At 26.0% G+C, this 14,909-nt stretch overlaps 1 protein-coding gene across 1 annotated transcript in view; it reads right to left on the minus strand.

Annotated features, from left to right (window-relative positions):
• LOC136971373 (bifunctional heparan sulfate N-deacetylase/N-sulfotransferase-like) overlaps positions 1–14,909 on the minus strand; it is a 66,822-nt gene that overhangs the window by 16,473 nt on the left and 35,440 nt on the right. The window contains exons 4-9 of the mRNA XM_067265817.1: positions 12,865–13,079; positions 12,553–12,788; positions 12,255–12,458; positions 4,594–4,720; positions 4,411–4,526; positions 4,145–4,330 (exon numbers count right to left, since the gene is read on the minus strand). Coding sequence (XP_067121918.1) covers positions 4,145–4,330; positions 4,411–4,526; positions 4,594–4,720; positions 12,255–12,458; positions 12,553–12,788; positions 12,865–13,079 — 1,084 coding nt within the window. The remainder of the gene's footprint in view (positions 1–4,144; positions 4,331–4,410; positions 4,527–4,593; positions 4,721–12,254; positions 12,459–12,552; positions 12,789–12,864; positions 13,080–14,909) is intronic.

The raw sequence follows: 14,909 nt of genomic DNA on the forward strand, positions 1-14,909 counted from the left end.
TATGCATCATAATTTTTATATTAAAACGAACTTTTGAAATATAATTTTTTTTTGTTTTTTATTTTTCAATATATTTATTTTGTTTGTGCAAAATAAAAAAATAATTTTTAACAACACAGTAGCCACAATTATTATTTTAAAAAACAAAAAAGTTTTTGATTAGGCTTAACATCAACAAAAATTCTATGCCATTTAAATTCTTCTGCAATGAATGAAAAAGATGACAGTCTGAGGGAGCAATATCTGAAGAATATGCAGGGTGACTCAAAACATCCCAGTTAAAGTCTAGAAGTTTTTGGCGCAATTTTAATGATATATGTGGTCTTGCATTATAGTGATGGAATACCATTCCCTTTCGATTTGCAAGTTCTGGATGTTTTTGATGCACTGCAGCTTTTAGTTCATCCAGTTGGAGACAATATTTATTGGAATTAATTGTTTGGTTGTTGGTAAAAGCTCGTAATAAAGAACCTCTTTCCAGTCTCACCAAACTGAAATCGTTACTTTTCTGGAATGTAAACCAGCTTTAGGTTGCAGCACTGGAGAATCACCTGGCTTACTCCAAGATCTCTTACATTGAATATTGTTGTAAACAATCCATTTTTCATTGCCTATTATTAATTGCTTTAAAAAGGGATCATCATCATTGCATTTTAAAAGTGAATCACATACAGAAACATGCTCAATAAAGTTTCATTCACTTAATTGATGGGGAACCCAAACATCATAATGGGAAGTGTATCAAAGTCTAGCCAAATGTCTGACAACAGATGTTTGGGATATTTTAAAGACGTCTGCTATCTCATGTTGTTTTATGCCAATCATTTTGAATTAAAGCAGTTATGGACTCATCTTCTATAGTTGAAGGTTGTCCTGACTGAGGTGCATCTTCGAGAGAAAAATCTCCCTCCCTGAATTTTGAAAACCATTTCTGGCATGTTCAATCAGTAACTGCATCCTCCCTGTATTCAGCACATATCTTTTTTTGTCACATTTTTTCCTTTTTGAAAATAATAGAGCATGAGATGTTGAAAATGCACCTTCTTATCTTCCATTTTAATGTTTTTTTTTTTTTCTTAAAAGATAACAAAATTTTAAAAAATAGCAGTAATTAAACTTACATAATAAATATGCAAACATTTGTAATTTCAATCTAAACAAGATAAAACTTGATAAGCACGACAGAGGCGCCACAAACAAGCAATTATGTAAATACCTGAACAAACTTTGGGTTCAACACAATATAAACACAGCATCAAATAAAAGCAATTATTCTTGCATTTTTACAAAATTTTTATTTAAACAAGTCATGTGAGGTCTTTCAGATGTTAAGGTTAGCAATTTCAATCACATGCAGGGCCATCACAACCTATCCAACATGGATCACTTTTCAAATATTAATAGTAGACCATCCTCTCTTCCAGGAGAAGATAGAAGGGACTGTTGTGGAAGGGGGTTAAAGTAATTCGACAAAAGTAGTCTATCAGACCAGAAGTATGGTGGCATTCAAACAGAAAAATTACATAAAACAAGATTACCAACAAGCACAAAATATTTTTAATGGACCAACAATGCCTAAATAATTGGCCTATAATATGGCCATAATTAAATAATAAATACAAATGAATTTGGTATAGAAGTAAGTGTTAGGCACCATCTCTTATCTAAATTAATAATTATAATTTTTAATAATTTAATAAATAATTTAGAACATTCTGGAAGAAAATAACCGACCTGAGGTGGGCTTGAACCCACAGCCTCCACTTGCCATGCAGTGTGCTACCAATTGCGCCACCCAGACCCCAAGCCAGTCATTGCTTCCAGATGTACTTAAATTTCAATATAACCTTCCAGAGTTACTAACGGTGCTGGCTGGAGACGACTCCTATGTCCACAGCCAATAAGCATCTCCTTTATGGCACTCAGCCAGCTATCGCTGTCCCTGGCGAGGGTGTGTGTGTGTGTATATATATATATATATATATATATATATATAACCATTCAGTGTATATATATATATATATCATTGTGCTTTGAGATGTATTTTATTTACTTTTAATGGTTTTTGAGGAAGCCTAATTTAAATATTTAGTCCATTTTTCACAAAATTTAATTGGTTGAATGATATTCAGTTGTGAATGGTAGTTTCTTAGAGTTTCTTTGTATTATCTTTCTCTTGGAAAAAAACTCAGGTGTTGTAATAATATTGTATTCTCTCAATGCTGAGTGCACAGGGTATAAATTATAAAAGAATATGATATCTTAAAAAATTTAAGATATCATATTCTCAAATTTCAGAATGAATTTATTTGACCATGATAGATTGACACCATTTGAAATATATCTTAAATTTTTTAAGATATCATATTTTCAAATGGTGTCTACTTGACCAATGAAATTGTGCCATTTCGTACCATCCAAGTATTGTGATAAACACGACAATAATAGGCTAAAATGACCAAACTCTTTACTTGGTTTTCATTTCAATGTTTCTTATATTATAGTATTTTATATATATATATATATATATAACCCTTACGTAAAAGTTATTTTATGTAAGGGTTTATTACACAAGTGACCAATCAAACACATCTTTAAATTTGTTCAGTAGAAGAATTTTTAAAAATTTTTAAAATGTGTTAGATTGATCACATGGTGTGATAAACCCTTATGATAACCTTTGTAGTTATATTATATTATAGTATAGTATTTGATTTATATAACAGAAAGGTTAGAAGTCCAAAATAATCTAATAATCTTTCTTGTTATTGTTAGTTTGCAGGGCAATGCCAGACTCATCTGCTAGTATTTATACATAAAGGTTCTTATTTATTTAAATTTAAAACTTTATTTTACTACTTTATTTTAGAATAATATTGTATAACAGTCTCCCACCTTTAAATCTTATTAAAGTTTTTTATATTAAGTTTTGTTGAATTCAAAATGTAGTTAAAAACTAAATGACTGGTTAAAAACAAACTTGGATGAAAATTCCAAAATTAAATGTTATAATTTATCTACAAAATAAAATAATAATACCTCTTGCTGTTTTACTTTGCTTATTATTCAATAGCGATGTAATTATAAATATAATGCAATAAAATTATTTGAATAAATATTTGAGGATCATCATCTTAGTAAATATGTAGAACTGTTTTGTATATCTCATTTTTTCAAAAATTTTTAGAATACTGAATTTAAAATTTAAGAACTTTCAACATTTTTCAACTTGTGTAAATTCAGCAATGCATAATAATTAATCATGAAATTGTATTTGATTTTAATTTTTATAATTTTAATACTATATTATAAATCTACCAATGTACAGTAAATGACACTCTAAATAAAATATTTTGGTATGTGTTAACTTATGATTTTCAAGTCAAACAAAATGAAGAGGAGATGGTATTTGCTGTTTAAATGCAGAACTTTATATCAGAGTGGTTAAACAAAACAAAACAAAACTAAAAGAAATCTGTAATTTTTTCCTGTTGAAGATTATTTGAAAAAGTAGAAAATATTTTTTGGTACCAAAAGAGTAAAAAAAGAATCAAACCTGGCATCACTTTATGCATTCCCCAAGATGCAAATGAACACGTTTGCATGGGCATCTGTCTAAAGGGATGGACATCATTAAACTTTGACTCTTATTTTCTGAGTACAGTAGAATAGCCTGCTATATGTACATATGTTTGAATTGCTTTACAATGTGAGGTCAAACCTGTCTTTGCTTACTATGGGAAGAAAATCTGTTCTACTCAAAATGGAATGTTTATTACAGTACTGCTTTTATTGGTTACATTGAAAAGTGTAAAAAAAAAAAAAAAAAAATTGGAAATAGGATTATTTCTTGGAAGTTGTGAAAGTAATTTAGTTTGATTTAATGAATTCTGATAAATTTTTACATAATAAAGCAAACAAAAATTTTATGTTGTGACAATGGTGTTTTGCCAGGGCAACACACCAATAAAGCAAGTTTTGCTTTGTTTTAAGATGAGTTGTTTGTATATAATATCTTATATTGTTATTCAGGTAATATTCTTATATTATGTTATATATTAACATAATTATATATTATGTCAACACAATAACATATTATTAGCATATATCAAATTTTTTACTGTTATTATAAATAATCACTCACCATAATATTTCTATGAATAAATCCTCTTCTTAATCTTGCAGGCCTTAAATGTGGATATTCTTCTGTACTTGTAACTTTCACATTCCAAATCCTTTTCCAAGCATCATATAATTGACCATGAACTGGATACACTCCTGAATGATGTGGTGCTATTGAATAACCTGAATCCATTGGAATTCCATGTTTCTGTAGCACATTTAATTTTCAATATTTTATATATATCAGAATAGTATAAATATTTAAAATAAAAATCAAACACATCTTACCTTGGCAAAATCTCTGTTAAGTCTCATTTCAACTTCCAAAGAAGTAATATTATCAAATAAATGTGGTTGACTATGACTCCACATATGACAAAACCACCAAAATTTTTCAGCATTTTCTATTTAAAATAAACAATTCGTCAACAATTTCATTTCATATATATCTGAATAATTTACAATATTTACCTAAAAGCATATCATCCCCTCTATTTTCTTCATCAGTTCCTTTGTGATAAAATTTTCCTGAAAAACCTAAATTAAAACGAAATCCTGGAATAATAAGCTGAAATCTTTCTTGAGCATCTAGCAGTGCCTATAAATTAAATACAAAATATATTTATATAGAAGTGTAGTTATGAATTTTCTATATCTATATTATTATTTAATTACTATAAGAAAATTCTATTTGTAAATTATTATCAAATATATATGTGACCAATGCTATAATAATCATCATGGAAATATCAAAAAGTGTGTGTGTATGTTATAATGTAAAATAAATTTTATATAAAAGTATTTGAATATATAAAATTACAATCTGTATAAAGCATAATATGAAAAATTGTTATAACAATTGCATTTTTTGTTTTTATAGAAAATACTTTTTCACAAAACTTACATATAGATTTATATGTGCAATTAAAAAATGTGATAATTATTGTGTGTTGTATTTATAAACAAACTTTCATTAATACAGTTTAACTCTGAAGAATATAAGATTATTTACACTAATCAACAGTTGTCAATATATCAATATATGGATAACACTTGAATAAACTTGTTGTCCAATAATTAATTATTGGACAACAAGTTTATTCACAAAAAGTTTTTGTGAAGTGTTATCCGTACATCAGGGATTTTGAGAGTGGGAGAGTTGCAGGATTTTAATTAAGATATGTATAATGACTTCCAGAGGATCAGGGTTCTATGATCTAAACACTGCTTAAGAATGGAAGTATGAGCCCATAGTGATGAAAAACTATTTTCTAATACATTTTTTTTGCAAGGTCAATGGAGGATATGAAATGTAGAAAGTACTTGCGTGTATATTTAATTCATCAAGTAAATAAATTTAATTTAAAAAAAAAAAAACAGTTCATTTTCTTCCCTATAAAGATTATATAAACATTTCTGAAGGATTTTGTTGAAAATTTTCTTAACAAACAATATATATTAAAAATAAAGGATTATTATTTACAATAAAAGATGCATTATTACTATTTTAAAAAAATCTAATAAAAGTGACAATTGAATGTTTATGAGTGAAATGAAACAAATATATTGTACTAATATAATATTATTTAAAAGTTATGTACAGTATATCATACTAATTATCAGTTAATTTAATTTCTACAGTTTAGCAGAGAGAAGTATACAAGTGCCACCTACTTTTTATCTCTAGTTAATATTAAATGTATAATTTCTTTTTAACATTCATTTATTCATACATACATACAAACATACATAACATAATTTTTTAAAGTAAAAAATATGTGATTTTAAAATCACAATTTGTAAATAAACTCCAATAAAGCCTCTAAGTAAAAATAAAAATTATGAATAAGAAAGATAAACACATTCATTACAAAAATATTTTCACTGCATTAAATTATAGTGAAGAGTATATTTTACTTCATAAGCAATATTTTACAAAGTATATATTCAAATAAATTTTGAATATATCTATCATAAAAAATTATTTAAAATTTATGTTCAAAATAATAAAGTAGAAATTACAAAAACTTATTACAATTAACTCAAGAAATTTTCTAATATAAAAAAAAAAAATTGTAAAGTAGGTCAACAAATTTAAAGTATAAAATATGTTTATTGACAAGATATTTTTGGATGTAAATCTTATGAATTTTATGAAAGTTTATGTCAACAGAAGAGTTAAAAATAAAAACAAAATTTTTTCTTTCATTCTTACACAATCTTGGAAGTTAAAATAAAATTATTATTCTATTTTTAACAAAATAATTTTAAAAAAATTATGTTGCAACTTCCAATATTATGTAAGAATGAAAAAAAGTTGGTTCTGTATAAAAATCATATATTATTTTAAATCAAATACAAACTGAATGTGCATGTATAGCATATTAGGTATCATTTAGAAATTAAATAAATTATCTAAGATAATTTATGCCTATATATGTAATGTTTAAATATAACTTTATTTTTGAATATGATTGATTTATAAATAAACAGAGTCAAATTTGTTTATTTTGAAATTTTAAATTACTATTTTGTAATTTTTCTCAGTTTTTAGATACAGAGATTACAATTTAAGAACAAAATTAGGCCACAAAAATTGTTTTGTAAATAATAAATATAATTTAAATTAGTAAAACATATTGACCTAATTATGAAGAAATAAATTACTATTTATCTTGATGAAATCCTTACTTTAAAAATTCAAAAGTAATTTGTAAATATTTAATGTAAATTTATTTTCAAATTCAAATTCAAAATTTATTCGTAATAAGGCGATAGCCTGTTACAAAGGATGTTTTTGACAACAATCGCTTGTTATTAATGTTAAAAAATACACTAGCAACACAAGTCAAACCAAGCATTATATTCCACATTTAGTTACCAATTATAATTATTTTAATAACATCAATTTAAAGTCATTTAAACCTATACTGCAACTGGTAACTTTCTTCATACACATGGTTTTATAACATACAATACCATTAATTTATATTACTTGTGTATTCAATGAATTTGTTACATTAAAATTTGTGGGCATATTTGTATAGTCTATAAATTATGTCTATCTTGGCTGTATGGAATATTTCATACATTGTTCTTTCATTAGTGCAGCTTGTTAACATATGCAAGTCAAAATTGTGCGCTAGTTCCTTTGCATCTTTACAGCCACAAAACATGTGAAATTTTGAAATTATTTTTTGGCACCTTGGGCAAATACTCTTTAAAAACTCAATAAATTTGTCATTAATTAATATTAATTCTTTGTTTATTCTGAGTTGTATGAAAAATCTTTTAACATTAAAAGCCAGGTTAGTTAACATGTAGTTATTAATAAATGGATACTCAAGAATTATGTTATACTAATCAGTTTTCTCTCTTGCGAATATGTCTTCTATGTCTTGTGATAAAGAGATTTCGAGCACATTTTGTATCAACATTTGGAAATGTTGTTCACTTATTTCAGGTAAATCTAGGAATATTTTAATAGAATATCCAAAGCGCTTTAAAATTTGTGCAATTTGTGACACCCAGTTTTTGCTTTGTACTTTAATCAAAGATTTTCGATACAATTGGTATAATAATACAGTTGAAAGATTTCGAGCGTCTCTTATTTTAAATAAAAATTTCATGTATCTCCTTATCAAAGTAGCACTCAATTTAAACCTGCTTAATTCCAGTCTTAACACGCTACCTGGTGTGCTGTAATCCAACAAAAAAAACTTACGTACAAACCTATTTTGGATAACTTCTAATTTTTGAAAGTTCGTAAGGCTCCAAATTGGGGCCGCAAAGCCAATGGAATTCATTATTATAGAGTTAAACAGCCGGAAATGAACCTGGATGTTCTTTATCTTTGCCCAAAATTCGTCTTAATTAACAGCAATAAACCACCCACTGGACGACCCTTTCCAGACTTCCTCTGAGCTCTGCTGAACAACACCGTGTTTCCACGTTTAAACACCTCCTCGTCTTCTTTATTTAGATTAACAATCCAGGTTTCCGTGAAGCCACATATCGTTTGAGATTTTATATACTCTTTTACTGACTTTCTATGCATTTTCCCCCGGAGACCTTGTATATTCCAAAAACTAATAAATAAGTTGTCTCTAACGTTATTAATATATCTTATAAATGCAAAATTATTATTGCTAACATCATTGACTCTATCATCCAGACTTATGATAGAGTTTTGAACCAACTGTAAATTGTTTCCAATTGAATCAGAATTAGATGTATTACACCTTATTTCCCCTTCCTTTTCTAACTCTGCAGTCAAACATCTCCTAAAAAATGATTTAATTGGATGATCTTATTTGAGGCAATATCGTACGTATATACTAAGTTATCTTTTATGTAATAATCATCTCGTACTATTATTTTTTTCCCGTTTAACTTTTCTAGTTTAATTCTGGCCTGTAAATGTTTTTTCCTTATCCTCGATCTCCTACATAAATCGGCAGTAAAAATTATTTTTTTCACATTCTCACCAACTAAATTCGGTTTCGTTCTCCAAAATTCTTTAAGAATTAAATTCCTTATATTTACAGACTCTAGGATTACTTTAACAATAGGTTTATTATCACTCCTATTTAATTTAATTAATCCTTCTATTTCAACATTTTTTAATTCTAGTTCATTATTAATAAAAGAATTTATTTCTTGTAAATAATCTAGTGTTGCGAATGGATAATTTATAATAATTATGTTCTTTTTAGTCTTTTCATTTACTAATTTGTCAAACTCAAATTCGAACATACCTTTAAGATGGTCATTAATTTCCGATTTTTTATCCAATTCTTGTAACTTATATCTAATTTCCGTCAATTCCTCTTTATAACACTTATATTCTTCTTTCAATATATTTACCTCAGATTTAATCGATTGAATCTCGATATTTAACCGACAAAAATTATCCTGGATTAGCTCGTAAATAGATTGCAATGTATATGGAGATTTAACTGCAGTTTGTAATTCCGGTTCATTTACTGGTTCAAAATAATCATGAATTGTTGGTTCTTTTGTTAATACAGACGGTTGTTTACTCTCTTCTTCTATTTGGTGGTAATCTATACTTAAAATTTCTACTTGTTGGTTTTCTTTCTTCTCGTCCTTAGAGCTTTTCTTCCGAGGTCTCCCACGCCCCTTCTTTTGCATATCCTGATGACTTATTTGCTGTGGGGAACGGGGGAGAGGACCTGGATTGGGCTCAACTCCAGCAATTATTAACAACATTATAATCAAATTCAAGGATAAACCATTCGCCAATTTCTCTATTTTACCGTCGAACATATTCCTCTTCCTTTGACACAATTGTATTTTAGTATACTAAGTATCAGCTACTTTCAAAAGTTCACTCTCACACCAGACGAGCAACTCACATCCCAATGTAAATTTATTTTGTCAAAACTGAAACGACTTTTCATTCTTAATATTTAAAAAATAAATATTCTCTAAAATACATATTTATTTCCTTTTTCTTTATCTAAAATTTTCCTAGAAATTGAATTCTCTTTTTAGTTTTAAATTTCAATTGCATTACCATTTTGCATATTTTAACTTTTAAATATGATATATTTATCTTAAAAACTAAAACATGCTGTTTTTTTTTAATTATAATAAATTTTCTATTGAAATTTCTAACTTATAAATTTGAAAATACTTTACATTATTTTTATATTACATTATTTACCATTTTAAATAATTTTATGTACCTTTATTTTCATTCATACTTGATGAAATAATCTTTAATAGATTTTATCCAATATTTTATTTAAAAATTTGAAAATTTATTTAGAAAACTTTTGAACTGTGTATTAAAATGAAAAAGTAAATTATTTAAACTATTGCTTATAAATTCTCCATTTCTTGTTTATTCTCAGATCAAATGTTTTTATCACACCTTCAAACACAAATTTGTCTTTATGGCAAAAAACTTTTTATGATATATATAAAATCACATTCTTTTTAAAAAATCAATTATTAATCTACTGCAACAGACTTCTTACAGGTACTTTTATATATTGATCCTGTTACAAGATGTAGTCTCATATACTAGGATTAGCAGACACATTTTTCTTGGTTCTTAAATTAGCATCTGGGCAATTTTAAAATTTATAATAAAAAATAGAAAAATGTCCTGGTTTTCAATTTTGATGAAAATTTTATATTAACCAATTACTGATCACATTTTTATTATTACTACTACATTATTTTCCATATTATTGTATCCAAATAAATTTCAGATTATTAATAAAATAGATCTTCAAGCATCTATGAATTAAAATGAAATTTAAAAAAGATAAATAACTTTTATAGTTTTAAAAAAATAAAGAATTCGGTTCAAACACAAATTATTATTCATATTTTATGTTTGAACTAAATATAAAAGCTGCTTTAAATGAGTAATAGAAAAACTAATCAACAAACTTTTATAGAATTTCAACTTTTATAGAACTTTTAGTTCTATAAAAGTTGAAATTTGGTATATAGAGTGATCCTTTTTCATCTAAAATTAATATTCATCATTATTTATATATTATTTCAGTAGTAGTAACTAAAATTAAAATTATTCTAAAGTTTATTTCATTCTAATTACATCTGCAATTAATTCATATATGATTTTTATTGTTCCATAATTTCTGACAGTTTTCAGGTTAAAACATTAAACAAAAAACTGATTTCAAGCACTGGCTTGTCTTTTTATCAAGTCTTTGTATCCTCTTTTCTTAATGATGATCTAGCCTATTTTTTTTATAATGGAAATATCAATTTAATATATAATAAGGTTTCTATTATATTATATATACCAGAAGATTAATTTTCAATCCATTCAATTTACTTTTGTGGTCCAACAAGTGCTTTTTTTTAACTTTTTTCCATAATTTTCAGATTTTTTAGTGTAGCATTAAAAATTATCTTCACTTACACAGTTAGAATTACAATGAAACTAAGTATATGATGAATGAATTTTACTTTACTTTAATTTCACTTTAGTTTAAATTATATACATATATAATTTAATTTAATTAAAATTAAAGAATTATATAATACATCAATTCAATTTTTCATTAGTTAAAAAGATATCTTCATTCAGAATATGATTTTCAAGAAAATTAAGCAATGCTTTTACATAATGCAATATATTGATTGATAATAATCATTCAACATTCTTCATTTGAAAAGACTAAGATCATTATATATCAATTCTAATATTTCCTTAGTTGTAAGAAAAATTATCCCCATTTTTAAAAGCTCTTAAACTTAAGTGTTTTTTATTTGCAGTAATTCCTTATATTTTTCAAAAAATATACTCATTTTTCATAAGAAAAATAGCACAAAAAAGAAGAAAACTGCTTTTTTTCATCTCTTAAGATAAACTATTATAATACTACTACATATATATGAAGAATTTATACATTTTACATGATTAAAAATTGTATGTGTACAATAAAGTAAAAGTATCTTGGCCAATAAATTTAAGATTTTCATTTTAATTTATATTAATTATGTTACTTATTAAATTAAATGAAAAACTAATCAATACAATATATAAGAAATGTGAAATATATTGTTTTTTGGTGTATATTATATATAACAACTTGAAAAACAATAAGATTATTGTTAATAAATATCAAAATTATTTTTTAATTTTTTAATTAATCAAATATAAATTTTATAAAAAAAATAGTGAGATTAAATGATAAAACACAAATAAAATTGCAGTAATTTATTAAAAACCTGTTGTCTTTCTACCATTTAGAATGAAATAATAGATCCATTCTTTACAAAATTTTTCCCTAGTGATTTAACTTATTTCTTTTTACTTTCTACCTAAAACTGAGTTCTGAATTCCTAGTAAAGTGCATTGTCTTGTAACAATATATAGATCATGTTTTATGTAACTAAGTGAAAAAGAAAGCAAAAGAAAAAGAATTCCCCGATGAAATATTGTCTCAACAAAAAATCTTTTCCTTACAAAAAGATTACAAAACTTTTAAATTAAGTAGAAATTAGTATTACATTTTATTTAGTATTTTAAAATAAATATAAATTATCAACAATTTATAATTAGTAAAAATAAAACTATGCAATTAAAAAATTTATACTAGTATTTATTATAGAAATTTGATTACCTGAACATCTGCAGGTTTCATTCTGGTACTTTTCTCACCAACAAATATATCATCAATGTCAATAAGAAGAAAGCGCTGCAGAGGCAAACTCAATTTTCCATGAGATAAATAAGAAACTGAATCCAAAAAAAGAATTTTGTGTAGCCAAAATTTAAAATCATAGCCAAACAAAATTCTTTGAATTCCATCATACTGTCCATGATCCTAATATATATATATATTTATTTATTTATTTATTTATAATTACTGATATAAAATATCACAAATACAAAATATAATAATTTTAGCATTTTCTTACCTGAATCACAGTAATAAGTGCAGAATTTAAACCATCAGCAATAGAATTAAATGATTGTGATCTTGCAATTGCCAATGGCTCATAAGTAGAGTGATTTGTTTGAAATATGGTCCAATCTTCACCTGGCAAAACTCCAGTATATATTTCACCAGCACGCGTAAGACGAAGGACTTCAGAATGAGGATTTAATTCGTATTCTCTAATGGCAAGATTAGTATGAATATACAAAGGAAACCCTATAAAATATAAATTTAGAATTTCAGACTTCCAAAAACAAATTCAAAAATATAATAAATGCCATTAAGTATAAACCTTTTAACTGAGCTCCAACCATGCTATCTTCATTTGGACGAATAAAACCAATAACACCAACATTATATTCCCTACAATATTTATCTAATAATTCTTTGTTCCATTTGTTCATACCAAGATATTTTTCAAGATTTTCAAAAACAATAACTGCAAATTTTCCTTTATCAAGATTAGTTAGCAACGGAAGGCTTTTCCCAGCAATTTCAATTTTAAATCTAAAAATAAGAAAATAAAAAATATAAATATTTACTTAAATTTGTTTTTCAAATAAATAAAATTACTACTTTTTTTGTTTACAGGACCTTTTAATCTATGTTTTAAAATGGACTTATTGTAAGACAAAAAATAACAGTTACTCTATATACAGGGTGGGCCAACGAAAACGAAACGGCAGTGTGTTCGTGTTCGTCCAAGCAAATTGCTCGGACAGGTCGATTTTATTCTCGAGGGGACATCTTATGCAATAAAGTTTTTGCAAATCTGAATATTAACTAAACAAACATTTTTTTTTTTCGAAATTAATGTTTGTTTAGATAGTACAAAATAAATAAGTTTTTAAAATTTTTGTTGTCTGTTGTATTCAGAATCGCAAAAACTTTATTGCAAAAGATGTTCCCTCGAGAATAAAATCGACCTGTCCGAGCGATTTGCTTGGACGAACACGAACACTCTGCCGTTTCGTTTTCATTGGCCCACCCTGTATATTGATGATATTGCTATATCAATAAAGGATTACTTCAAATATCAAATTTGATACTTTATATCAGGGGTGGCCAACAAGTCGATCGCGATCGACCGGTCAATCGCCAAGCCAATTTTTGTCGATCACTAGCGATGTCTTGACTTAATGTATTATATTTGTGACCGAACGCAACTGTATGCATGCAGTTATGACTGGACTCATAAGCAGTGAGTGCACTTCGTACTGTAACAGTGTATAAACATAGTATGTATTTCACACTTCCCCTCCCCACTTAGACTATGCCTATGACAACAAGTCGATCGCAACACATTTTTACGATAAAAAGTAGATCTTATGTGCACAAAAGTTGGCCACCCCTGCTTTATATAGTATTTCTCTATACTATTAATGTCATTCACTGACAGTCATTTTTAACATGTCAGATATTTTAAAATAAATTATGATAATTATGACTTATTAAAATGATAATTTTTGTTTAAATATTCAAATTGATAATAAAAATGATTTATAACTAATTTATAACATCATAAAGTCAATCATAATCAAAACTTTTTAACATTTTCAGATTCAAACTTAGCAATTAATTTTTAAAAATAATTCTTGCTTTAAAATTTTTGAAAATCTAAGTGTCAAATAGTGTAGATTCTATATTATAGGATATTGAGTTTTGTCATTTTATAACTGGATTTTAATACATTTTTAGTAAAGGTAAATTTATTTCAACATTATGAAGAAATTATATTATTTTGATATACTTTAGGAAAAAGCTAGGTAACTATACTTATTTCTTAAACACTATTCATTATTATATACAAAAACAAGTTTGTTGTTATGCAAATAATATTCTACTTACAATCATTACAAAAATCTTTTATATAACAAGAAACAAATTACATTTTGTTCCGAAAATGTTAACGTTTTAAAATTATATCATTTCAATCAATGAAATGAAAGTTAAAATATTTTTTTAATGATAAATAAAAGAAAATTATAAATCATGTTTAATTAAAGTGTTTCATTTTAAAAATTATTTTGTGATCACATATAATGAACTTCAAATAATACAGGCTGACCACCAACTTTCCAGTACCTGACAATCCATACTCTTAATTCTTTGGAGATGTCATGACTGACTGCATAGAAATATTCAGAATAATTATTTAAATATTTTTGTTTTGAAAAAGCATAAAACATGGCAATATTGACTAGCTAAACATTGCTCCACAAAATTCTTTTTTGTTAGGCAAAACTGCACATTTTTCTCAATACTACCTTCATTTGTATCTGAGTGATACTGAGACCTATTAGGGTTATTTGTTATTACCTTCCCAGATGTTCTATA

Source organism: Centruroides vittatus, unplaced genomic scaffold (genome assembly GCF_030686945.1).
Source record: "Centruroides vittatus isolate TY-2023 unplaced genomic scaffold, ASM3068694v2 contig_2480, whole genome shotgun sequence".
NCBI lineage: Eukaryota > Metazoa > Arthropoda > Arachnida > Scorpiones > Buthidae > Centruroides > Centruroides vittatus.